At 39.1% G+C, this 25,916-nt stretch overlaps 1 protein-coding gene across 1 annotated transcript; it reads right to left on the reverse strand.

Moving 5' to 3' along the window:
• Positions 1-6,612: 6,612 nt before the first annotated feature.
• Positions 6,613-7,080, reverse strand: LOC145157248 (uncharacterized). Its single transcript, XM_079076313.1, has one exon. It carries the CDS (start codon positions 7,078-7,080, stop codon positions 6,613-6,615), a length of 468 nt encoding a protein of 155 aa, XP_078932439.1.
• Between the last annotated feature and the right edge of the window lie 18,836 nt (positions 7,081-25,916).

The raw sequence follows: 25,916 nt of genomic DNA on the forward strand, positions 1-25,916 counted from the left end.
GACAGTGAAGATCACAGGAGATTAACCAGAATCCAAAGAATGCTACAAGAATTTGATGATATCTTCAACAATACCATGACAAGAATAGCAATTAAAGCAGGTCACACGAGATGTGCTAGAAACAAGAGAGCTAGATGTAAAGGAAGTGTCTCTGAACCTTGAGAATCCTGATGCAAAAATTCTAATAGGATCCTCAATTCCTGAACTAATCAAACAAGATCTAAGAAAGTTCCTCAAAGCTAGAAGCAAGACATTTTCTTGGAAGCACGAGGACATGACAAGTATAGAAAAAAATATAATAACCCATAAACTTAACATTGATCCATATTTTACGCCAATACACCAAAAGATAAGGAAGTTCTCACCCGAGAGAAGCCAAGTTATACAAGAAGTAGAAAAACTTCTTAAAACAGGAATGATCAAGGAGGTGAAATTCCTAAGGTGGCTAGCTAATGTGGTCGTGGTACAGAAGAAGATGGTAAGTGGAGAATGTGTGTAGATTACATTGATCTTAACAAGGCTTGTCCCAAGGATCCTTTCCCTCTACCATATATAGACTCCATGATAGACGCGACAATGAGTCATGAATTATTAACATTCATGGATGCATCAACGAGATTCCAATAGATCTATATGGAACCATTCGAGCAAGAGGATACGACATTCAATACTCCAACATGTATCTATTGTTATACTACCATGCAATTTGGTCTTAAAAATGCAGGTGCAACATACAAAAGGCTAGTTAACAAGATGTTCAAAGAGAAACTAAGGGACACCAAGGAAGTCTACCTCGATGACATGATGGTCAAGTATAAGAAAGCTAAAGATCATCTCAAGGATCTTGAAGAAGCCTTCGACATACTAGACGAATATAACATGAAGTAGAATCCCTCCAAGTGTCACTTTGGAATGAGATAGGGTAAGTTCCTTAGATACATGGTGACCAAAAAAGGAATTGAAAAAGACCGGAGAAAATCAAGGCCATCGTCGATCTAAGATCACCATCCTCGACAAAAGATATTTAAAGACTAACAGGAAGAGTGGCAGCCCTAAACAGGTTCATCTCAAGATCCTCAAAAAGATGCAAGCCTTTCTAGGACATCTAGAAGAAGAACAAAAGTTTCAAGTGGAACAAGGAACACGAAGACGCTTTCCAGGAACTTAAAAAATATTTAAGTTCAACACCCCTATTGGTAAAACTATTAGATGGGGAAGAACTTCTTCTATACATTTTAGTATCCTCAAACGCGGTGAGTGCAGTCTTGACTAAGGATCTTGATGGGGACCAACATCCCATATACTATGTAAGTAAAAGTCTCTTGGATCCTGAGACCAGGTACTCCCACCTTGAAATACTCATAATTTCATTAGCAACTGCTTCTACTAAACTAAGACACTATTTTGAAACACATACTATAAATATAAGAACTAATTATCCCATTAAGAATGTTACGAGAAAACAAGAAATGTCAGGAAGGATGGCCAAGTGGTACGTGAAACTAAGCACATATGACATAAAGTATGAGCCAAGATCCGCTATAAAGTCTATAGCATTGGCTAAATTTATGGCTGACTTTAGTGATGATCTACAAGCTGAAGTAGAAATAGAAGCCAAACAACTTCTAGAAGAACAAAACATGGGAAGATGGACACCATTCATAGATGGAGCATCAAACCAAAGAGGAACTGGCCTAGGGATCATACAAAAATCACCACAGGGGGACATGCTACCGCAAGCAATCAGTTGTGAGTTCAATGCAACCAACAATGACGTATGATATGACGGACTAATCATGGGATTGCATTTAGCCAAGGATCTTCAAATCAAGGATCTTCAGGTATTCGTCGATTTTTTATTATTAACAAACCATTTTAATGGAGCCTATACAGTAAAAGGAGAAAGTCTAGCACTATATCTCCAGATCCTCAAAAATTTAGCCTCGGAATTCGAAGCATTTAGCCTAAACCAAGTTCTTAGAGAAGTCAATGCTAAAGCAGATGCTTTAGATAATCTAAGATCTTTTCTTAGGATCCTGCCAAAAACCCGGATCCCGATGATCCACGTGTTAATCCCAGTTATTGAGGGTCCTGCCAAAAGACTGAAGGATCCTGACAATCATAAGGAAACTACCAAGATTGCTACAAAAGAAGACCTCGATCCTCAACTTCCTTATTAGGATCCTAACATCAAGGATCATTCCCCAACCTCAAGATCTTGGATCCAACCTGTTTTGGTCAAAAAAATAAACAAGCATGAATCAACTAAATTGTATGAGAGATTGTGATGTTTAGAATAAAACAAATATAAAATGATGATCAAAGTGACACAAGTGGTTTACAAGGAAAGCCTTTGATCCTTGCTAGGATCTCCGGCACAAAACCTTGAGAGGTGATAACGATCACCTGCCTTGATAATTTTATTGATGAAAAAATGTTGATTACAGAGATGAATGTGTGAAAAGAAAGTACAAGTATTGCAGATGAGCTAATCTTCGTGTGTAGTGTCATGAATATAGGTGTTTTTTATAGTCTAAAACTTATAACAAGAAGTCCGACAATTCTGGGATCCTCCAAGATCAACTTATAGACGTTTTTTGAATTGGTCTTCCGGCTCTTTTGCATTGTCACGATGAATATTCGTTGAGAATAAGTCTTTGGCTGACTATTTCTGCACATGTGAGAAAAATAACAAAGCATATAACTGTTATAAATGTTAGGAGAACAAACGATAATAGTAAGGATCCAAAAGTATGTTTAAGGATCCTGAATGTAATTCCAGGATCCTGGCCCTAACAATTGTCCCCAAATCATTCCTGCGAAATATTTTGAAGTTAGTTTGCCAATATCTAAATCTGTAATTTAGTAAAAAGAGATAATATTGTAAAATATTTACGAATATGGTAATTTATGAATCTTAACGATTAGAATTCTAGCTGTTAGAGTAGGTCACATCAACCTTTTACCTCAACATGATTCCTGTATAAATAGAACATCTAGTAATTCTGTTTTTCCTTACTCTCTCAGCTCCCACTCCCAACATCATCGAATATCATTCGGAGGTACTTTTCTCGTTTCCTTTTATTTTTTTCCTATTTATTTGCGATAATGGGCAAGAAAACAACTTGATCTCATGCAAACATCATTGCTATACCCGATGATGATTTCACAGATCAGAAGATCTTGCCTTACAAGGAAACTTGAACCTTCACTAATGATGACATTGAGATGTTGAAGTCGTCTGGAACCTTTCTTGTTGGCACCGTCTTTAGGGCTTTTGATGCTAGTATTCAACCTAACTTTGTTTCTTCTACTTGGGTTTGTCTTCCCAAGTATCCTTTCACCATAGGGCTTTCTTAACCTTTCTCTGCAATTGTTTCTGAATTTTTTGAGATCAGAAAGATCTCATATATCCAAGCCATGCCAACGATTTGGAGGATCCTCTATTGGATTGATCACTTGAATCATTCCAAGGATCTTTCCGTCGGTCTAAATGAGCTACCCTATGTTTACGATCTTACAAATTTTTTGAATTCCCGCTTTTTGTTGAAGGTCAAAGCTGATAGGTTTCCCCTTGTGTTGAAGTCCAAGCATAATGGCGGTGCTTGGAAAGGAAAATATTTCTTCGTAAGATGTGACTCCATTCCTAATGGGAATATCTTACCTCAATCTTGGTTTTGAAAGGATAGGACTTCATATTTCTATATTAAGGATCTCGACATTCACTTTTCTTATATTTTCTGATGTTTTGCAGCTTTCAAGTTCGACAATTTGGTTTCTCCCACTAAAGATATAGAGAACAGGATCAAAATCTTTTCCACTTTTCCCGAATCAGAGAGCTCATTCAAGCTCAACCAATTCAATCTTCAAGAGAGCTTATCTACCACTGTCTCCATGTCGAAAGGTAAGGATCCTAAGTTCTTCTTCTTCTTCTTTATCGTATGAAGGATCCTAACTTTTTATTTTTCTGCCTAGGATCCAAGAGTACACGTTTTGGCGCCCACTTTACCCTTGCTTACTTGGATATAACAATGTCAAGCGGTCAAATGGTGGTGAAGAAAAAGAAGACTTTACCCTCCATTCCCATCATTAGAGCTCCTATAGATCTAACCATAAAAACTCTGGGATCCTAGAAAGGAAAGAATGTGGGTTCCACTGAATTGAGTTTAGAGAACGTTCGGCGGAAGATGCACTCCATAAATTAATTTCCTTTTCTGAGGCTGTAATAATAAGTATCGTCCTTCCCTATATATTTTTACTATTCTCTATTTCTTATGTCTTTCTTGTTTCAGGTTTCTGATCATTTCTCTGCTGAGTTGCGGATCCGTGCTGAAAGAGTCGAGCAATCCCTCAAAGAGCAAAAGAAAATATGGAAAGAAACCAACAAAGAACTACTAAAAAGGGTGGAGCTGTTAAGCAAGGAGAAGACCGAAAAGGAAGACGACCACATCATGGAGAGGGAGGAAGTGATCGGAGCAAAGGCCAGTGTTGTTGTAGCCATCTAGGAAGCCAAGATCAATCTGGCTGAAGATGTGGCTAATGCAGGATCCTGGGACCTGGCAGGGTGACCTGCAGCTCTTGACCAATTGACTGTTTAATTTGCCAAGACTAGTCAGGATCCTGAAGCGCAACGTCTAAAGGCGGGCGAGGAGGAGGAGATCCCAGGCGATGATGACCAGTCTAAGGTCTAGGCCTACAAAAAAGTAGATTAAATAGTTTTTGGTTTCAAGGGATGTCATATAATTTAATATTTTGTTCTTTTACGGGGTTAATAGATGACCCCTTTAATGTTATGTTTATTTAATATTTCTTTTCATGCTTGATTAAATTGCATGGTTGTAGCAGTAGGATTTTCAAGGATCCATATAATCAGGATCATAAGTAGTTCAGGGTTTACAAGAACTCCCGGGATCCGAATATCCTGAAAACAGTTAGTAATCCATTTAGGATCTCAAAATAGTTGAGATCCATTTAGGATAAACCTTCGATCATCATACAAGAAATACAACTTTTGAGAAATAAGGATAGATAGAACTTGATTATCCTCCGACTTCACGACTTTTAGGACTAATTATAGGAGAAGCACAAAGTCACGATTCTTCTTGCTCCATAGGATCCTAAAGTTCGTTCATGAAAGGATCCTTTTTTTTCAAGGAGGATCCTTGATTCTCTTTAACTTAGTAAACTTTAAGGAGGATTTTTCCTTGGGAATCGATTGGAAAGTACCCTAACTTGGAAAATAATCGAGGGAACTTTTGTAACATTACAATGTTACAAATCCTGCATATTTTTTGGCAGTATATCATGTTCAAGCAATACGTTGGTATCATAATTCTAGAAAAACTTTAGGGAAAATTCAAAACTTAGCAAATTGCTGGGGAGGATCCCAAATCATATGATAACATAAAAAATGTTATAAATCTTATTTATTTTTTTGGGAAGATCCTAACACCAAAATGTTATGAACCTTATGTGTCTTCTGGGGAAGATCCCAACTTGAGATAACATGAAAATGTTATAAACCTTGTGTATTTTCTAGGGAGGATCCCAACTTGAGATAACATGAAAATGTTATAAACCTTACGAATTATATGGGGAGGATCCCAACTTGAGATAACATGAAAATGTTATAAACCTTAGGAATTATCTGGGGAGGATCCCAACTTGAGATAACATGAAAATGTTATAAACCTTATGAACTTTCTTTAGAATCTTAACTTATGTTCAGAAATAAGAGGGTTTCCAAGTCACTGCAGCATGAAATGGTCCCCTTATCCATATCCCATAGTTAGATAACGTGCGTCCAAGCGAGGTGTAGGAGAGATGGTCCCCTTAACTCATTAAACCTTAGAGGGGATTAAGTACCCTGTTTCGTAGGAGAGATGATCAGTCTCTATTCCTAGGATACTTATGTTACGAATAGGACATTTGTAGTTATGGAGCTCTTTAGGTGCTAGGGCCTTCATACGTCAGGATCCTTGAGTCTTCGCATGTCAATATCGTTGTATGTCAAGATCCTTGTGTGTCAGGATCCTTGTGTGTTCGGATCCTTGGGTGTTAGGATCCTTGAGTCCATGTGTACATCAAACATTAGCTAGGGGTGGGCGTTAGTCAAGCTAACGCCCCACCGATGCTTAATCTAGTAATGGTATTCAAAGAGAGCAAATAGTAATAAAAATGAAGGATAAAAGTTAAAGAGCATGTGTACCTTGATTGTGTTGGAAAATGAATAATCTTACTTAGATAAAATAAACTTTAAGATGTATAGAATTCCAGGATCTTGGAAGGACATTTCTATCGAGGGTAGCCAACCAATATGCCCCATTTCCTACTTCGGCATCTATGAGATATGGTCCTTCCCATTTAGGTTTCAGTTTACCTACACTGGTATCCCTGGTGTTTTGGAATATCTTACGTAGTACAAAGTCTCCTACATGGAACCTTCTGAATTTTATATTATTGTTGTACACCTTGGTGATCCTCTGTTGATGAGCAGCGATGCGAACCTTGGCAAGATCACTGAGTTCATCTATAGTATCAAGATCTTGGGATAGGATCTTGTCATTTTTTTCTTTGTTTTGAAGCAGGTATCTAGCCGTTGGGATCACCACTTCAGTGGGAACTCATTGCTTCTGCTCCAAACACCAAGGAGTATGGGGTTTGCCATGTGGCTACTTTGGAGGTGGTCCTATCTGCATACAGTATGAAAGTAAGTTCTTCTACCCATATTCCTTTCTTTTTGTGCAACCTTTTCTTCAAGTTATTAACTATGATTTTGTTGTTGGATTCTGGTTGACCGTTGGCTTGAGGGTAGCCACGAGTGGACATTACCATCCTGATTCCCCAACATGTGCAAAAGTTTCTTGTCCTTTTTCTTATGAACATGGATCTGTTGTCGCCTATGATTTCGGCAGGGGTCCTGTACCTGGTCAAGATATTGCACTTAATGAAGGAAACTACATCTTTGTCTATTACCTGGACGAAAGCTTTGGCTTCTATCCATTCTGAGAAGTTATCAGTCAGCAATAGCATGAAGACCTTTCCTCCAGGAGCCACCAACAATTTCCCCACTATATCCATCCCTTATTTCATGAATGGCCAAGGGAGATGAAAGGATGTAGAGGATTTGCTGGTTGATGCAGGATGTTGCTATGTCTTTGACAAGTGTCACATTTTTAGCATGAAGGAAGGAATATTTCTTAATGGTTGGCCAGTTATATCTTGTCCTTAACACTTTGGAGTATAAGGATCTGCCCACGGTGTGGTTGTTGCAGTCTCCTTCATGTATGTCATTTAGAACTTCTACAACTTCATGATCTTCTAAGCATCTAAGATATGGACCTACCATAGATTTTTTATATAATTTACCTTGGATTATAACAAACCTTGAGAACCTTGTCTGGATCTTCCGCTTTTTTATTCTTTGGGGATCATGCCATTCTGGAGGTATTCCATAATGGTTTGGATCCAGGATCCTGAGGTTGGAGAAGGATCGAGATTTTCAATTGTAGCGACATTAGTAGTTTCCACTTAATCGTTGGGATCCTTTAATATCTTGGCAGGATCCTCGATTGCAGGGATCAACACGTGGGTTATCAGGATCCTGGTTTCTAGCGGGATCCTAAGAGAAGATCCTAGATTGGCTAAAGCATTTCTTCAGCATTGTCTTCTTTAGGAACCTGGTTTAGGCTAAATTCTTTGAATTCTGAGGCTAAGTTTTTGAGGGTCCGGAGGTATAGTGGCAGCACTTTCTCTTTTTACTACATATGATCCATTAAAATGATTATTCAATAATAAAGAATCGACGAATACCTGAAGATGCTTGATTTGAAGATACTTAGCTAACTGTAATCCTATGATTAGCGCCTCGTATTTTGCTTCGTTGTTGGTTGCATTGAACTCACATCTGATTGCTTAGGGTAGGATGTTGCCCTGTGGCAATCCTAGTATGATCCCTAGGCCAGTTCCCCTTTGGTTTGATGCTCCATTTGTGAATAGTGTCCAACTTCCTATGTTCTCTTCTTCTAGAATTTGTTTGGCATCTATTTCTACTTCAGCTAGTAGATCATCACTAATGTCATATGTGATTAATTTCATGGACCACTTTTCCATCCTTCCTGACATTTCTGGTTTTCTCATAACATTCTTAATGAGATAATTAGTTCTTACAGTTACAGGGTGTGTTTTCAAATAATGTCTTAATTTAGTAGAAGCAATTACGAATGCAAGTATAAGTTTTTCAAGTTGGGAGTACCTGGTCTCTTGATCCAAGAGACTTTTACTTACATAGTAGATGGGATGTTGGTCCCCATTAAGATCCTTAGCCAATATTGCACTCACCGTGTTTGAGGATATTGAGAGGTAGAGAACAAGTGGTTCCCCATCTAATGGTTTTACCAATAGGGTGCAAAATTTTAATATTTTTCAAGTTTCTGGAAAGCATCTTCATGTTCCTTTGTCCACTCGAATCTTTTGGTCTTCTTAAAAATGCCGTAGAAAGGCTTGCATCTTTCTAAGGATCTTGTGATGAACCCGTTTAGGGCTACCACTCTTCTTGTTAGTCTTTGGACAACTTTTGTTGAGGATGGTGATCTCAGATTGTGGATGGCCTTGATTTGCTTCAGGCTTACTTCAATTCCTCTTTTGGTCACCATGTATCCAAGAAACTTGTCTGACCTCATCGCAAAGTGGCACTTAGGGGATTTAGCTTCATGTTATATTCATCCAGTATGTCGAAGGCTTCTTCAAGATCCTTGAGGTGATCTTCAAATTTCTTGGACTTGACCACCATGTCATCGATGTATACTTCCATGGTGTCCCCCAGTTTCACTTTGACGATCTTGTTGAGTAGACTTTGGTATGTTGCACTTGCATTTTTATGACCAAATGGCACGACAATATAACAATAGATACATGTTAGAGTTATAAATGTTGTATCCTCTTGGTCAGATGGTTCCATCTAGATCTGTTGGAATCCTACTAATGCATCCATGAATGTTAATAATTGATGACCCGTTGTCGCGTCTATCATGGAGTCTATGTATGGTACTAGGAAAGGATCCTTGGGACAAGCCCTGTTAAAATACGTGTAATCTAGACATAATCTCCACTTACCATTCTTCTTTTGTACTTCGACTACATTGGCTAGCCACCTTAGGAATTTCACTCCCTTGATCATCCCAGTTTTGAGAAGTTTTTCTTGTTCTTCTTGTATAACTTGGTTTCTCTCTGGTGCAAATTTCCTTCTCTATTGATTTATTGGTCTGAAAGATGGATCAATCTTATGTTTATGGGTTGTTATATTTTTGTCTATCCTTGTCATGTCCTCGTGCTTCCATGCAAATGTCTTGCTTCAAGCTTTGAGGAACTTTCTCATATCATGTTCGATTTGTTCAATCATTGAGGATCCTATGAGAACTTTGGCTTCAGGATCCTCAAGGTTCAGGGGCACTTATTTTATATCATGTTCTCCTGTTTCTAGTACATCTTCTGCCCCCCTGCTATAATTTCTATTCTTGTTGTGGTATCGTCGAGGCTTTCGTCAAAATTTTGTAGCATTATTTGGATTCTTGTTGGTCTCCTATGATTTCACTGTCCCCCATTGGGTAGGCCTCTTCACACATTGATGATATGTCGATGGGACAACCTTCATTTAGTGGATCCATGGTCTACCTAGTATAACATTATAAGAGGACAACATATCAATTACACATAAACTATGCATAAAGTTTACCCAGTCTATGTAGATAGGTAGCTTTATCTCACCGACAATGTTTTTTTTTTCGCCGCTGAATCCGATCAACACTGAGGATATTCTAACTATTTCAGATTCTGGGATATTCATTCTTTTTAATGAATCCAGGAGTATAATGTTGACTGAGGATCCTCCATCGACATGGATCCTTCTAACGAAATGGTTGAAAATATAGCCATTAAACTTGTTAGTAAATAATAATGGTGATGTTTAGGATTCTGATGTATATTCGGGATCCTAAGACTCCTTTAAGATCTGGGATCCTGGATAGGTTTAAGGATCCTTAAATATCTTTCTGATTCGGGATCCTTCATAGGATTGAGGATCTTGTCTGTAACGCTCTAAATTTTCAAATAATTTTTTCATTTTTAAATCACACAAAACAAAATCTCATATTTCTCAAAACCCAAATGTATAAGTTGTTCAAAACACAAGACAACAAAATTTTTGACAATATCCCAGAATCCTCAAAACATAATCTCAATCTGGTGTGTACAATCAAGCTGATGCCTTCCCACGATCCTGAGAGGTACCTAGAACACATTTCACACAACACTATAAGCACAAAGCTTAGTGAGTTCCCTAAAATACCACACATAAATAATTAGCCTCTCATGGTTATATGTCAATAAGTACCCTCCGATCATGTGTCTTAGTGAAGACCCTTCGGTCTCACAGCTTGGGTCGGACCCTCCAGTCTGGTATCTCAGTAAAGACCCTCCGGTCTCACAACTCAGTTTGGTCCCTCCGGTCCTAAGTCAATAAGGCACAAAATAATATACAACATAAATCACGAAGACAAAACGCATGATATCAAATAACTCAGTATAAACACATAAGACCCTCCGGTCAGTAACTCAAATAAGACCCTCCGGTCAATAACTCAAATAAGACCCTCCGGTCACATAGTATTACCACTCTGGTAAGTGTAGTGAGAAGACTCACCTCGTACGTAAGCAAGTAGGTCTCGTACTCAACGATCGGTCTAGACCCCGCCTACATATCATAATCATCTCTAATTAACGATTTATAACAACAACTCTAAATATGTTAAGCTAACCCCTTTTCTAGCTCTCGGAAAGGGTGAAAGACCATTTCACCCCTCAATGGTATCCATAGTCCATAACTTGACCAAACCCTAAAAGTCAACGGAAGTCAACACTCTAGTCAACAGTCCATGTTGACCCAACTCGTCAAGTGCATCTATATGACTCGTCGAGTTCCTTCCTTTCTTTTGAAAAATCGGGAAAATCCAACTCAACTCGCTGAGTTTCTCACCAACTCGCCGAGTCTGTAACGCATCCAGACTATCGGGGAAAACCCTAACCAACTCGACGAGTTGGCTCACCAACTCATCGAGTCCCTTCAGCTATTCTCTCATTCAGACGTCTTTAAGCAAGACTCAGGTCCCAAAATCTAGATCTAGCCTCCTAAGGCTAAAATACCACGTAAAGCTGCAAGCTTTACGTCCATGCATGGCATCTAGGGCTAAGTTTGCCAAACCAAGCTCAATAAAGGGTTTAAGGCATGAAAGTTGGCCAAAGCTTGATAAAGCTTCAATATTTTGGCCTAAGGGACCTAATATTGTCCATATCTGATGTCTCATCATCAAGGCATGCTCAAACAACTAAAGGACTCAAAGAGAAGATGGAAATTGCCATAAACTCTCTAATGGAGAGATCTATCAATCAAGTGGTCAAGGTAATATATTTTTACCTCCAAATGGAAGCTAACACTGAAAGAATGCTGGCTCCAAGGACTCCTTCTCGTTCCAAGCCTTTTGCTACTCAAGCCCCGTCCAATATTGTACTAAAACACACACACACTTAGCCTCTATCTCTCTCTCTCTCTCTCTCACAAATGATAATAGCTCGCTTAGGGTTTCTCTCAGGGTGTTAAGGTGATGAAGGATGCGAGGTAAAGGATTTAAGGTCCTTTAAATAGGGCGCAAACTCTGAAAATTAGGGTTTTCACACTCAGCTCCTACTCATCGAGTTGGGTCCCCTCAACTCATCGAGTAGATTCTAATAACCACGCGACTATATCAATATCTACTCGATGAGTCAGGGCCTCCAACTCATCGAGTTGCCCTGTCACAATGAGTATAAATTAATTAAATCTATACCTGGGAGTCGGGATGTTACATTGGCCCTAACAGTTGCCCCCAAATTACACCTGTAAAATATTTGAATTAATTTCAAGTATTTAAAGTGTATAATTTAATTAATTAGAAATAAAGGATTCAACATTCAAACTCTAATGGATAGAATTGTATCCATTATTAAGATATAATTATGTTGCCAAATCACTTTTCTCTCCTTGGTTTGAAGGTAAATTTCTTTCTCCTTTCTTCTTATTTTTCCTTTTTGTTGATTATGGGTAAAGAGGCACTCTATTCTCGCTTGAGCGTCCTAGATTTTCCGACAAGGACTTCATGATCATAGAATCCTGTCTTATGAATAGACCGGTTCTTTTGGTGATGACGACATTAATCCTTGAAGCCAATCAGGGCTTTTCCTTCCGATGTTATTTTCAAGCCTTTTGATGCTAAGACCCAACCTGACTTCGTCTCTTCTACTTGGGTTTGGTCCCCTCCAAACTATGCTCATGATCTGGAGGATTCTTCTTTAGGTTGATCGATTGAATCAATCTAAGGATGTAGACATGGGATTTATCTATGTTGGCCCATGTTGGTGATTTCCAAAATTTTGGGTCTTGTCATTTCATGCTCATAGCCAAAACATGTAAATCACATATTATTTTGAAATCAAAACAAAACGAAGGTTCTTGGAAAGAGAAACATTTCTTTGTGAAATGTGAATCCATCCTGCCGGTGATCTCCTGCCAAGAAATCGGGTTAGAAAAGGTAGGATTTTATTTTATTTCATTAAGGATATGAAATTCACACTTTCTTGTTTTATTTGTTTTGAAGCAACTTTCAAGTTCAAGGATCTCATCCCTACTGCTGAAGATACCGTAGAGAGCGTTTGGAGTTTCCTTGCTTCGCCTATGACTTAAAGATCCTTTATGTACGAACAAACCAACTTTTAAGAGAGCAAACCTGCTATTGTCCCCACGTCGAAAGGTAAATATCCTTTATTTGCCTATTTTTTATTCTTCGTGAAGGATCCTGAACTTATTGGGTTCCTGTGAATATAAGTAATCAATGCGCAATGACAAGTTTTTGAAACTCAAACCTTTGAGTTAATCTCTAAGATCAATGTCAGCTCTTAATTAGTTGTTCCAGTCGAATGTCGTAATACTAGCTAAGACTTGAATGAAATATTCAACAAAGTACACAATATTAAATGAAGAACTAGGAGTATAATCAATGTAAAGACAATAAATTAACAAGAAGAATATTTTTGAAGGATCTTGATTGGAAAGAAAAGTGAAATAAAGACAATGAGAATTTTTCTATCTAAGGAGGAACATCGTACAAACTATGATACATTCCTAGGACTGGTTAATAAACAGTCACTGACAACTGATCATCTAAATAGTATACAAAAGATAAGTCCTATGAAACGTTACATCATAAATAAGACAAGAAACACTAAATGTTCCAACAGACAGACTGATCTCGTATCTTTACATCATCTCGGACTATTCTCCATCTCAGATTCCATCTTTATTTCGGACTTCACTGCATCTAGGAAACAACTGACTTTGGATCTTCATAACTTGTGATTGCTAGAGGTTCACTTTTAGGTTCCAACAGTCCCCCCCCCCCCCCTAAGTGAACTTAGCAATCTAGTCAAATTAGTTGGCTTTTTCTTTGAAAATATGTGAGCTCTAAATATTCAATCTCGGAATTCAAGATACCATTGAAGTTGACTTATAAACTTGGACTTCACATGCTAGGGGGCTTTGGACTTAGTTGTATTCTTGATGAACTTTTGAAGAGCTTTGGAGGCAAAGAGATGCTTGTCAAGGACTCAGAACAAGTCCTTCTTGTTTGTCTTCTTTGGCAAGTAGACGTACCCCAACACAGGTTCATCAATTGGCCCTTCTGCCAATATTTTAGCTTCCAGCAGTTTGTAATCATCTTTCGCCAAGAACTTTTCAGTTCCAAACAAATGAGCCAATTCGAAGTCACATCTGCAAAATTCTACAACATAATCCTTCAGAAAATTCATAGGAGCACTGTAGGCAGCAATGCTCATCTGATCATTTTAACGAGTTTGGAAATGTGAATCAATGGTCAAGATATCATTTATATTAACCACGAGGAAGTCAGCGTCCATGATTGTGAGTTGTGTTGTCTTGTTCTGGTAAACATAGTAGCGATGCAACAAATAGTCGAAGTAAAACTTTGTTAACACCTTCCTTTCGAACCCATATATTTTTGTAATCATCTTCCGAGACCACACTTCTTTTTAGGGACGTGCGCTCAAGGAGTAGAATGTTTTCAATCGTTCTCTTTCAGTTCTGATGATCATTTGAGGATCATCTTCTGGGTGGAGAGGGGCAAATTTTAAGTAGAGCTTGCTGTATAGAGAGATGGGAATATAGAAATAGTCCGAGTCTTGGGTTGGTAGATCATAATACATGAAGGGCACTATGTCCAAGTCATGTATAATTCCTTCACGACACAAAGGGAAAAACCCTAACATTGGATTGGGGTTATATTTGAGAGCTTGGATCCGAATTCTTTCTTCTAGGGCCTGATCTATTTGATCTTGGGACCAACCTTTTGACTTTTTGGTGGTCTGTTCGGAGCTTTAAAATTCTGAGATAGGCTTTTTGCCTTTGTCTTGTTGCTTTTTGAGAACAGAGATGATATGCTGCATGTTTTCGTCGATGGTTAACTATGGAGGTGGAGGAATCAGAGGCTCTTCCGAGATGTAATTAGGATTCCGAAATGTAGAGCCTTCATCAATTGGAACTATTCTCAGAGAGGGAATTGGTGGCAACATTGACTGGGTGGCTCGCAAAGCGTCAATTGTGAGCTTAGCCTTTGCCTTAGCCATTTCACAGCTTCTTTATAGAACATCAGCTAGGGATGATGGCCATGAGACAGCAGACCATATCCTTTGCTCTCCCTCGGAAAGAACTTTCGCCAGAAATATCTTTGGAGCTTGAATAGCTACCCAAACATTTGTAATGTACTTGTCATCATCATCATCATCATCATCATCATCATCATCATCATCATCATCATCATCATCAACAACATCAGATTGAGTACCTATAGAAACAACTTGAATAAAGTCATCATCATATGCATCTCGGAGTTTTAACTCCGAGGCCGGCTTCCAAGAGATAGATTGATCTCTGTTGCTTGGGCCTTCACCCCCACTTGCATCAGATGGACTGGCAACCGAGGCAAGAAATGACGAACGCTCAAATTCTGAGAGACGATCAAACACCTTCTGAAAACTAGTGTTCATTTGCAAGGTAAGGGCATCATATGCTTCAAAAGTTGGAGCCTGAGCTTTGAGGTGGTCGAATAAGGTGGCAAGGATGGAAAGCATTTCATCGAACGTATTGTTCAGAACATCCACAATATTCCAGCAGGCTCGGAGGAGTTTGATCAGAACTTGATGCATGATGAGATTCATCTCGTCTTTCTTCTTGATATCTTTTTCCATCCTCTGAATCTAATTTTTATGCCAGACGTGAGTCTGTTTGATCAGCTCATTGGTGGCACTAATCATGTCATCGTGAACTTTCATCATGGTAGTGATGGTGTCGAGGTAGTGATCAATACTTGATTTGTACTTTTTTTCAACCTCCTCTATGGTGTGCTTGAGAAGGAGGGAGCCGAGTTAATCCAGTTGTTATGCCCTTTATTCATCCGAGGAGCCTTGTTTCTTGACTTCCGAGAGGGAGAAGAGAATTGTGCCAACTTAGTTTCGAGACGAGACACTTTGGCATCAAGTTTGGAGTCAAGTACGGCAACCGAGTTGTCTAACGATTCAACGTTGGAGACTGCAACAGAGACATTTTCTCGGAGTTCCAGCAAGGCAAAACGATCAACATAGTTTTCAGCTGATGATCTCGTGTCTATGGTGGAACTCTAAGACTTGGCTTTTTCACTTTCATGGTGGACTGGAAGTTCAGAAGGGCCAGAATTGTTGGCGTTGGTTGTTTTATTATCCTTGGGAGGATTTGCTTCTGTTTCACCTCCCTGTGTGTTGTGAGCTTGATCATCAACATGAATTTCTTCGTCAATTAGCTCAGAAGTAGAGGATAAAAGACCAAAATCATAAGTTAGCCTAGATGAAGATGGTTTCTACAAAATGTGAAACGATAAGAGAACAGGAGGAGCTGCAATAGAGACACTATCTGCATCGAACATAAACTCTTATGAATGTTCCTCATCAAGATCTGGATGTAAGGCATCATGGTCGGAGGACTTCGGAATGGTGTCTTGAAGAGTCTCTCCTGATGCAAACTCTTGGTCAGTGACTTCATCTGATGGAGAAACAAATGGAAGGTTGCTTTGAATGGCTCTGTTCCTCATGGAATTGAGAGTAGCTTCAACCTATGATCTTGTGAGCTCTGGATTGCTGGAGTGAGCCCTGCTAACAAAATCTAACCAATCGGGAGCGTCAGAACCTGCTCGTCCTTTACCTTTGCCAAGTATTAGACCAGTTGTGGCATCCGAGGTAGGATGGACTACTCCATCTTCAAAATGCTTAGGATTTGAGGTATGGGCCTTGAATTGTGCTTGTGCAGAAGAATGATGGATATCTGAAGTGACTCGTGGGTGTGTTCTAGGGGTGTAAGGAACTATGTTCAACACTTGCATCACCTTGTTGGGAAGGTGAGGGTGGATTATGGGGAGACTCCCCGTGAGTGTGTGCTGGTGGTTTTAAAACTCCGAAGGGTAGTTCAAAAGAGTGGCTAGGTGGGGTGAGATGATGACTAGATTCAGTCGGAATGTCTTTGATAGATTCCTGTTGAGAGGAACTATTGACTTTGGTTCTCTTTATGGCTTTTGGTTTAGAGCGAGAGGTCTTTCTTTTGGCATCCTTCTTTTTCTTTCCACCAGTCGAGACTGGCTTTGCTACATCCGAGGTGAGCTGAATGTGGACCGAGGTAGATTGTGTTGGGTCGTACATAATCGAAGTCTCCAGATGATGTTTTAGAAAAAGGGACTCGGATGGTAGTGAGGCCAACATATGTTCAGGCAATCTATGTACAGGTCCGAAAGATGCCTGGTTCGGAAGGAGATAAGTCTTAATAGCTTTGAATGTTAGAAATACCTCTTTTGGAATTGTGTTGACTGGAATTGGTTCACGCCTCTCTCGATAGAGTTTTTGGATGGTAAGAGCCCGAATCACGGACTCGATATCTCCATAGGCTTTCTCCAGGAACTACAAATTTCTTGAACATTTTTCCTTTGAACTTTTCAACATACCCTATGTGGTTGAGAAATGCCTGAAACTCTTCAAACAACGGTTCTTGAACTATGAAACCCTTAGCATCTTATGGAATCCCAATATCCATTAAGAATGTTTGCTTTGAAACTGGCACAATGCGGTCACCAATAATCCTAATTTCAAGATCTCCGTCTTTGATTTTGATTCTGTCATAGGCTGTGTGAAGAAGGCGAAGTGGAATGGGTGGATCAGGGATTTTTTTGAGAGGAACTGAGATGGGATGGCGGGATATGAACTCGATCATAACCCGGGTGGACTCGTCATAGTCCATGGGATCCAGGGAGAACAGTTCTATGGTGTCTCTGAGGAACGGTTCAGTCGAAGACGATGAGGCAGAACCCTTAGATGATTTCTTCTTGGGAGCAGTTTTGGTGATTTTGGGCTCAATTTATGAGGAACCCATAGGTGTAGGTTTTGAATACTCGAGGAACACTTTTGTAGAGAGAGAATGAAGAAGATGAGGGGCGCGTAAAGAGTAAAAGGTGGGTTTTGTGAGGCTTTTATAGTTTGAAAGAAATCGGGTCGGTTCAAAAGAGAGAATAATGATTAAACCCGGTTTTGGAAATGAAGGGAATTGAATGTGTTGCCACATTTAGTATGTGTTGACCTGCACAGATGAAAACAACAATGGCAAGACGTGCAAAATGCAAACCATAATTTCATTTGAAAGGATGTTTACTTTACTGAGACGTGTGCAAAACAGTCCGATTTTGAAAGATTAAGAGGATAATCATCATTAAAAAAAATAAACGGTTGAGTTATTAAGAAAAACATTTCAAAAAGAACAATGAAAACTTTTGAACTTCTTTTCAAGAAAACGATCTCGGAGTAAGAAAGTTCCGAGATGAATTGTCAAAATGATCTCAAGCATGATGGTTCCGAGATGAGTTGTCATAAGATACTTCCGAGATGAGAATGAAGATACTTGTACATGATATAGAGTTCGAGATTGCACAAAATTAGACTGAATATGTGAGGTAAGAAGTAATAAGATCTTAGACGACATATTTTAAACAGTTTGGAGGTTCCGAGACGAAAGGAGTCAAATATCAGACAGAGGTAAAAGGCGAGTACTCATTTACCATTTTTGATTTGATTTCCGAGGTGAACTCTGATGCATACTTTTTGAGCTCAGTTCCGAGGTGAGATCAAATAAAATACCAATGTGACTAGAGTGGTCAAATAAACTTCGAAAGACGAGGTGAGCTGCACAACTTAAATTGGATGAAGAGGTGAGACAAAAAGACACATAAAATTATCCTATATACTCCGAGAGGAATTGATTCCGAGATGAAAAAGATTTTGACTTCAGAATTAATTTATTTTCCAATGTTTCCATTGGAGAGTACAAACCTCTTGGAAGAATTGAGGATCAGGAAACATCATAACCATTTTGTTCAGAAAACCATTAAATTTGGTTTCGTCTAATGCCTTAGTAAAGACATCGACAATCTCATCATCAGATGGAATAGAAATAAGTTCAATGATTTCTTTTAAAACATGATCTTTAATGAAATGGTACGGTATATCAATGTGTTTTGTCATGCAGTGCTGAATTGGACTGTGAGAAATCGCAATGGCACTTTGAGAGTCACAGTAGATTGGAATTTGTTGAAACCGGTAACCATAATCCAAAAGCTGTGATTTCATCCAAAGAACTTGAGAAGTGCAACTAGCAGCAACATTGTATTTTGCTTCAGCTGTTGAAAGTGCAATGCAGTTCTGTTTCTTGGACGACCAACTAACCAATCTTCGACCCAAAATTTGACAGCCACCAGAGGTGCTTTTTCTATCCAATTGAAGACCGCCATAGTTTGAATTGGAGTAAGCTTGTAGGAGGAAACTCTCATTTGCAGGGTACCAGATTCCAAGACTCTTTATACCTTTCAGGTATCAGAATATTTGCTTCACAACCAAAAGATGAGACATCTTTTGGATTGACTTGAAATTTGGAACACAAACATGTAGAAAACATGATGTCCGATCGACTTGTTGTTAAATAGAGTAGTGATCCAATCATCCTTTTGTACTTCTTTTCATCAACAACAACACTTGATAGGTCCAAAAAATCTTGTGTCCGAAACCCATAGGTACCTTGGCAGAGGCATAGGTGTCCATTGAGTATTTCTTGAGGAGCTTAGATATGTATTTTTCTTTGTGAATAAAGATTCCTCGATTGGTTTGTTTGAGTTAAAGACCAACGAAGAAACTTAGTTCATGATTCATACTTATTTGGAATTGACTAATCTTAAGTTTGGCAAAATTAGCAACTATTGATGAATCCGTAGATCGAAAAATGATATCGTCAATAATAATTTGGACCAGAATGAAATGTTTTCCATTTCACCATGGGTAGGATCAAGAATTCCTCTTTGAAAACTGGAACGCTTTAGAAAATCGGTAAGAGTCTCGTACCATGCGAGTAGAGCTTGCTTGAGGCCATACACAGCTTTTCAGAGTTTGTAGCAGTAGTTCGGATAGGCTAGATTGACAAACCCGGGAGGCTGTTGGAGATACACTTCAGTATGTAGTTTACCATTAAGAAAGGCACTTTTGACGTCTATTTGGTAATCTTTGAAGCCTTTATGAGCTGCATAGGCAAGAAAGATTCTGATGGCTTTAAGTCGAGCACCAGGAGCAAAGGTGTCGTCATAGTCGAGTCCTTTAATCTGAGTGAAGCCTTTGGCCACTAATCTTGCCTTGTTTCGAATTATTATTCCAGCATCCTCTAGTTTGTTTCGAAAAACCCATCTTGTGCCAATAATAGGGTGACCTTGAGGATGAGGGACGAGAGTCCATATATCATTTCTGTCGAATTCTGCTAACTCTTCCTGCATGGTTGTAATCAAGTCAGCATGTTCTAATGCTTCCTTGATGGATATTGGTTCAACCATTGAGATGAATGCCGAGAAATAACATTCATTTTGGATGCTAGTGGCAGAGCGAGTTTGTACACCGGCGTTGAGGTTTACTATAACTTGGTTCGGAGGATAATCCTTTATCCAGATGTGCAGTCTCGGAAGCTCTTGTGCAGCTGAGGATCCGATATCAACGATGGGATTGTGTTGCTCCCCCTTAACAACTTGAATTTAATGATGATACTCCCCTTGAACTTTTAAACCAGAGATACCAACGGTGTCTGCGATAGGGAAGTCGAAGAAGTCAGCATCGCCATCGTTGTTGGTCGGAATAGGGTCGAATTCAACAAATTGATATGTTGCATCTTGAAAACCATCAACATTTGATTCAAGATAGGAAGAACCATTCTCCCCCTCAATCTGAGAAGGTTGAAATTGATCAGAATCAAATGGAGTAAAGGAGGTGGTTGGACCAGAAATGTTTTGGAGAAACTTAAGCTGAGGATGAGGACTGTGTTGATTGAGACTCCGAATCAATAGTTGTTTCTGATGGTCCAAACAGGGTTTCAAAGTCAACCTCATGAATGACTTCAGTATTCGGACATCCTGACGCTGGAGCATCAGACTCCATGATGTGAGTGGTGACATGAGTTGGGCCTGAATTCCGAACATAATTGTCATCAAAGGTGACATCAAAACTTTTTTCAAGAACACGAGTACGACGATTCATGACTCGGTAAGCTTTTGATTTTGCTGAGTATCTAAGGAAAATTGCTTCATCTGCTTTATGCTGAAATTCCGTTAGCTGATCGCGATTGTTTTTGATAATGCACCGACAGCCAAAGACATCTAAAAAGGAGATACTCGACTTATGACCATTCATTGCTTCATACGGTGTCATATTGAGGTGTCTATTGACGATGCTTCAATTCTGAGTGAAGCAGGTAGTGGACACGGCTTCAGCCCAGAGATAAAGTGGAAGATTTGCAAAATTTAGCATCGATCGAGAAACTTCAACTAGTGTTAGGTTACGTCTTTCGATGACACTGTTTTCTTGTGGACTTTAGGGAGCTGAGAAATCGTGGTCAATTCCTTTCTCGGAGAGGAATTTCCCAATAGTGAGATTGGTAAACTACGAACTATTATCACTTCGTATTCGTCGCACCGGCAGTGGAAGGTCCACCTTGTAAAATCATCCACAATCACAAGAATATACTTTTTGTGATGTAAAATTTCTATAGAGGAAGGTCCATGCAGATCTATATGAAGCAGCTCTAACGGTTCCGAGATAGATTTTTCGATGATGACAGAATGACCTTTCTTCGATTGCTTCCCACATTCATAGACAACACACAGATGATCGTTTTCAAACTTAAGTAGAGGCATACCTCATACCATTTCTCTAGAAACAAGATCATTCATATATCTGAAGTTTAAGTGAGCAAGCCTTCGATGCCATAACCAACTTATGTTAGGAACAACTTTTGAGAGAAGACAACGTTGAGGTTTACCAATGATCATCTTGATGTATAGAGGATACATATTCTTGTTGCGGTTCAATATGATTTGACATTCATTCCAGTCTTCTGTCATGACGTAGCTATATTTCTTGCATAGTTCAACTCGACGATTTGCATCAGTAAGTTGAGCCACACTGATTAGGTTATGCTTTAGGTCAGCTATGAACGCCACGTTTGAGACAGCGAAATTTCCATTGGTGAGGACGCCATAACCTCAGAACTGAGAGTTGGAGTTGTTGCCATTTGTCACGTATCTAACATTTGGTGAGAGTTTAAGCTCATGGAAAAAATCTTTTTGCCCCGTCATGTGCATGGAACAAGAGCTATGAATATACCATATTGTATCTTGTTCCGAAGCACAGAGTGCCTACAAGAATTAGTGAATTTTGGAGTTTTTAGGCTCTGAGTTATATTTTGGGACATGGGCACGGGCTTTGGACTTATGTTGTGACTTTTGAGCAACAGATGTCTCAGAGGGCTTGTTCCGAGATCCTTTTGGAAAAAAAACAGAAAGCCATGGGTTTTTCATTAATCCAAAAATCATATTCAATAACAGGTTATCTCGTAACAACTTTTCTTGGACCAGCAACTTTCGAAGCTGTATGAATCACAATGTTACCTGGAGTTGCAATTTCTGTTTTGTCATTTTTAACTTTCCACTCAAATTTTTGTTTCGAATCATTTGAAGATTTTTGAGAAACAGTGTTTTTGGCAACTCGTTCTTTGGTTTCTATTTTTGATGGCACACTTGATTTTAAAGGTTGTTGTGGTTTAATAATCGTACCATCAGATTTAGCAATGAAGAGTATAGAAACTGTACGAAAAGAGTTAGTATTGGTGATATGAACATCTATAGATTTTTTTGGAATAGTATTGAAAAATTTGTTTTGAGCAACTGAACTAGAAGTTCATCATGTCCTTGAAGTTCATCAAACAGTTGGTAAAGCTTTAAATTCTTCAGAGATCCAGTACTCTGAAGACACGATTTCACATTTCCCCATCCTTTACCAAGACCATTGATTAATTTGAGATTGTATTCCAACGGAGTTCAGACAATCCCATAAGCTATCATGTTGTTGATGACGATTCGATATTTGTTGGAAGCCGAGGCAACAGATTCACCAGGAGTAACATTCCATGTTTGAGTTGGGATCCCGAACCTAATCAAGATATTATTTTTGATAAATGAGACTACTTCTTTGTCTCTTATCTGAACGAAAGCCTCAGCTTCAATCCAATTTTAGAAGTAATCAATCATGACTAGCATGAAGACTTTTCCTCCTAGGGGCATCATTATTTTTCCCATTATATCCAAACCCTATTTCATGAACTGTCATGGGGAGATAATTGGATGTAGAGGTTATGCCGGTTGATTTAGGATGTTGTCATGTGTTTTGCAAGCGTCACACTTTTGAGGATGTAGGAAATAATCTATCTTCATAGTTGGCTAGTAGTATCCTGTTCTTAGTATCTTGGAGCATAAAGATTTGTCCATAGTATGATTTCCGCAGTCGCCTTCATGTATGTCTTTCAAGACTTCTTCAGCCTCAGGATCTTCCAGACATCTAAGGTACGGACCTGCCATATATTTTTTATAGAGTTTGCCTTGGGTTATGACAAATATTGAGACTCTTGTTTTGAATGCTCTCTCGCTTTTTTCTGTTGGTGGGATTGTGCCATTTTGGAGATATTCCATAATGGTTTGGGTCCATGATTATGAATTTCTTTGAGGATCTTGTCCGTCGGGGTCCCCTTGAGGAAATATCCTAGGGTCAGGATCTTCGATAGCTGCTATGCTTGTCAGATGTTCAATATCTTCTGATTTTTCGGAGAGTGTTTCTATGGCTTGGGTTATTATATGGGTTATAGGAATCTTTGTCTCTGGTGGGATTCTAAGGGAGGATCCTAAATTGGCTAATCCATCTGCTTCTGTGTTTTCTTCTCTGGGAACATGGGTTAGGCTAAAGTTCTCGAAGTCATAAGCTAATTTTTTTAGGATCTCTAGATATAATTCTAAGCTTTCACCTTTCACTGCATAAGATCCATTGAAATGATTGGTTAGTAGTAAAGAATCAACAAATACCCGAATATCCTTATTTGAAGATCCTTAGCAAATTGTAGTCCCATGATGAGTGTTTCGTATTCTGCTTCATTGTTGGTAGTCTTGAACTCACAACTAAATGTCTGGGATAGGATGTCCCCCTGTGCTGACTTTAGTATGATCCCTAGCCCTGCTCCTTTTTGATTTAAAGTTCCATTTGTGATCAATGTCCATTTTCCCAACTGTTCATCTTCTAGGATTTGATTGGGTTCCATTTCTACTCGTTTTATAGATCATCATTAAAGTCGGCCACAAACTCTGCTAATGCTTGTGATTTTATGGCCGATCTTGGTTCATATCTGATGTCAAATGTGCTTAGTTCACCGACCATTTTGCCATTCTCCCCGAGATTTCTGGTTTTCTCATGACATTCTTAAGAGGATAATTAGTTTTTACGTGTATAATATGTGTTTCGAAATAATGTCTCAGTTTAGTAGAAGGGTTTACTAGGGCAAGAATTAATTTTTCGAGGTGAGAGTACCTGGTAAAAGGGCTTGAACCTTTCCGAGGATCTTGAAATGAACCTGTTGAATGCTGCTACTCTTCCGGTTAGCCTTTGGATGTCCTTTGTCGAAGATGGGGATCTTAGTTCCATGATTGCTATGATCTATTTTGGGATTGCTTCTATCCCTATTTTGGTTATGATGTATCCAAGGAACTTGCCGGACTTCATTCCAAAGTGACATTTGAGTGGGTTCAGCTTCATATTGTATTCGTCCAGGATGTCAAATACTTCCTTAAGGTCTCTAAGATGATCTTCGGCTTTCATTGACTTCACTACCATGTCTTCAATATAAAATTCCATGGTGTCCCCCAGCTTGTCTTTGAACATCCGATTCACCAACCTTTGATATGTTGCACTTGCATTTTTAAGACCGAAAGACGTTGCAGTGTAACATTATATATGTGTTGGTGTTATCAATGTCGTGTCTTCCTTATCGGATGGATCCATTTGGATTTGTTGGAATCCTACTGAAGCATCCATGAAAGTCAAGAGCACGTGGCCAGCCGTCGCGTCTATCATGGAGTCAATGTGTGGTAGTGGGAAAGGATCCTTAGGACAAGCCTTATTAAGATCCGTATAGTCTACACACACTCACCATTTTCCTTTTTGCTTTTGTACGACAACCACGTTAGCTAGCCATCTTGGGAACTTCACTTCTTTGATCATCCCTGTCTTGAGGAGCTTCTCTACCTCTTCTTGAATGATTTGGTTCCTTTAGGGTGCAAACTTCCTTCTATTTTGGTGTATCGGTCTGAAAGAAGGAATAATATTAAGTTTATGAGTAATAATACTCCTGTCTATACCTGTCATATCCTCGTATTTCCATGCGAATGTCTTGCTTCTGGTTCTTAGGAACTTCAATAGATCTTGTTCGTTATGGTCAGGCATTAACGATCCTATGAGGACGTTAGCTTCAGGATCCTCGATGCCCAGGGGCACTTCCTTTACGTCTTGTTCCTTCATCTCTAGAACATGTCGTTCCCTATGCCTTAATTGTTATGCTTGTTGTGGTTTGTTCGTAGATTTCATAGAGGTTTTGTAGCATTCTTTCGATTCTTGTTGATCTCCCATGATATTCACTGTTCCCCATGGAGTAGGCAACTTTACACACTGATGGTATGTTGATGGAACCGATTTCATCTCGTGGATCCATGGTCTACCTAGTATCACATTATAAGAAGATAAGGTGTCAGTAACACATAAATTTTGTATAGAGTTTACCCCTTCTATGTATATTGATATCTTTATTTCTCCAATTGTGTGTTTCGTTTCCCCGCTAAATTCTATGAGGACTGAGGATCTCCTGACTATCTCTGATTTTGGGATGTTCATCCTTTTTAGTGCGTCTAGGAGTACGATATTGACCGAGGATCCTCCGTCAATAAGTATCCTTCTGACGAAATGGTTGGCCATGTACAATGTTATCACGAGTCCGTCATGGTGAGGATACCGAATTCCTTCCCTGACCGTCTCATCAAATGTGATTTCTTTTTCACTGCTAATCATGGTATTCTTCTGTGGTCTATCTTACTTTTCTGTTTTAGAGAGCTTGGCGTGTATTTTATCCTGAGAATAAGAGGTACCTCAGATATTAGATCCGCCTGAGATAACGTTAATTATCTTAGTGTTAGAGGGTAGAGATCCTGGTTTCTCCTGGATCCTATGATCATCCTGGTTGTTCTCCTTGGATTTTTCTCTTTTTCTCCCGAGGATCTCCTTCAGGTGTCCTTTACTAAGGAGGTAGCTGCTTTCTTTTCTTAGGGCTATGCAGTCCTCCGGCATGTGGC

The sequence above is a fragment of the Lactuca virosa genome, chromosome 2 (assembly GCF_052849685.1).
Source record: "Lactuca virosa cultivar CGN04683 chromosome 2, Lactuca_virosa_CGN04683_v6, whole genome shotgun sequence".
Classification (NCBI taxonomy): domain Eukaryota; kingdom Viridiplantae; phylum Streptophyta; class Magnoliopsida; order Asterales; family Asteraceae; genus Lactuca; species Lactuca virosa.

Coding starts and splice junctions, on each gene's coding strand:
- LOC145157248 (XM_079076313.1), bottom strand. CDS start 7,080: ATGGATATAGTGGGGAAATTGTTGGTGGCTCCTGGAGGAAAGGTCTTC.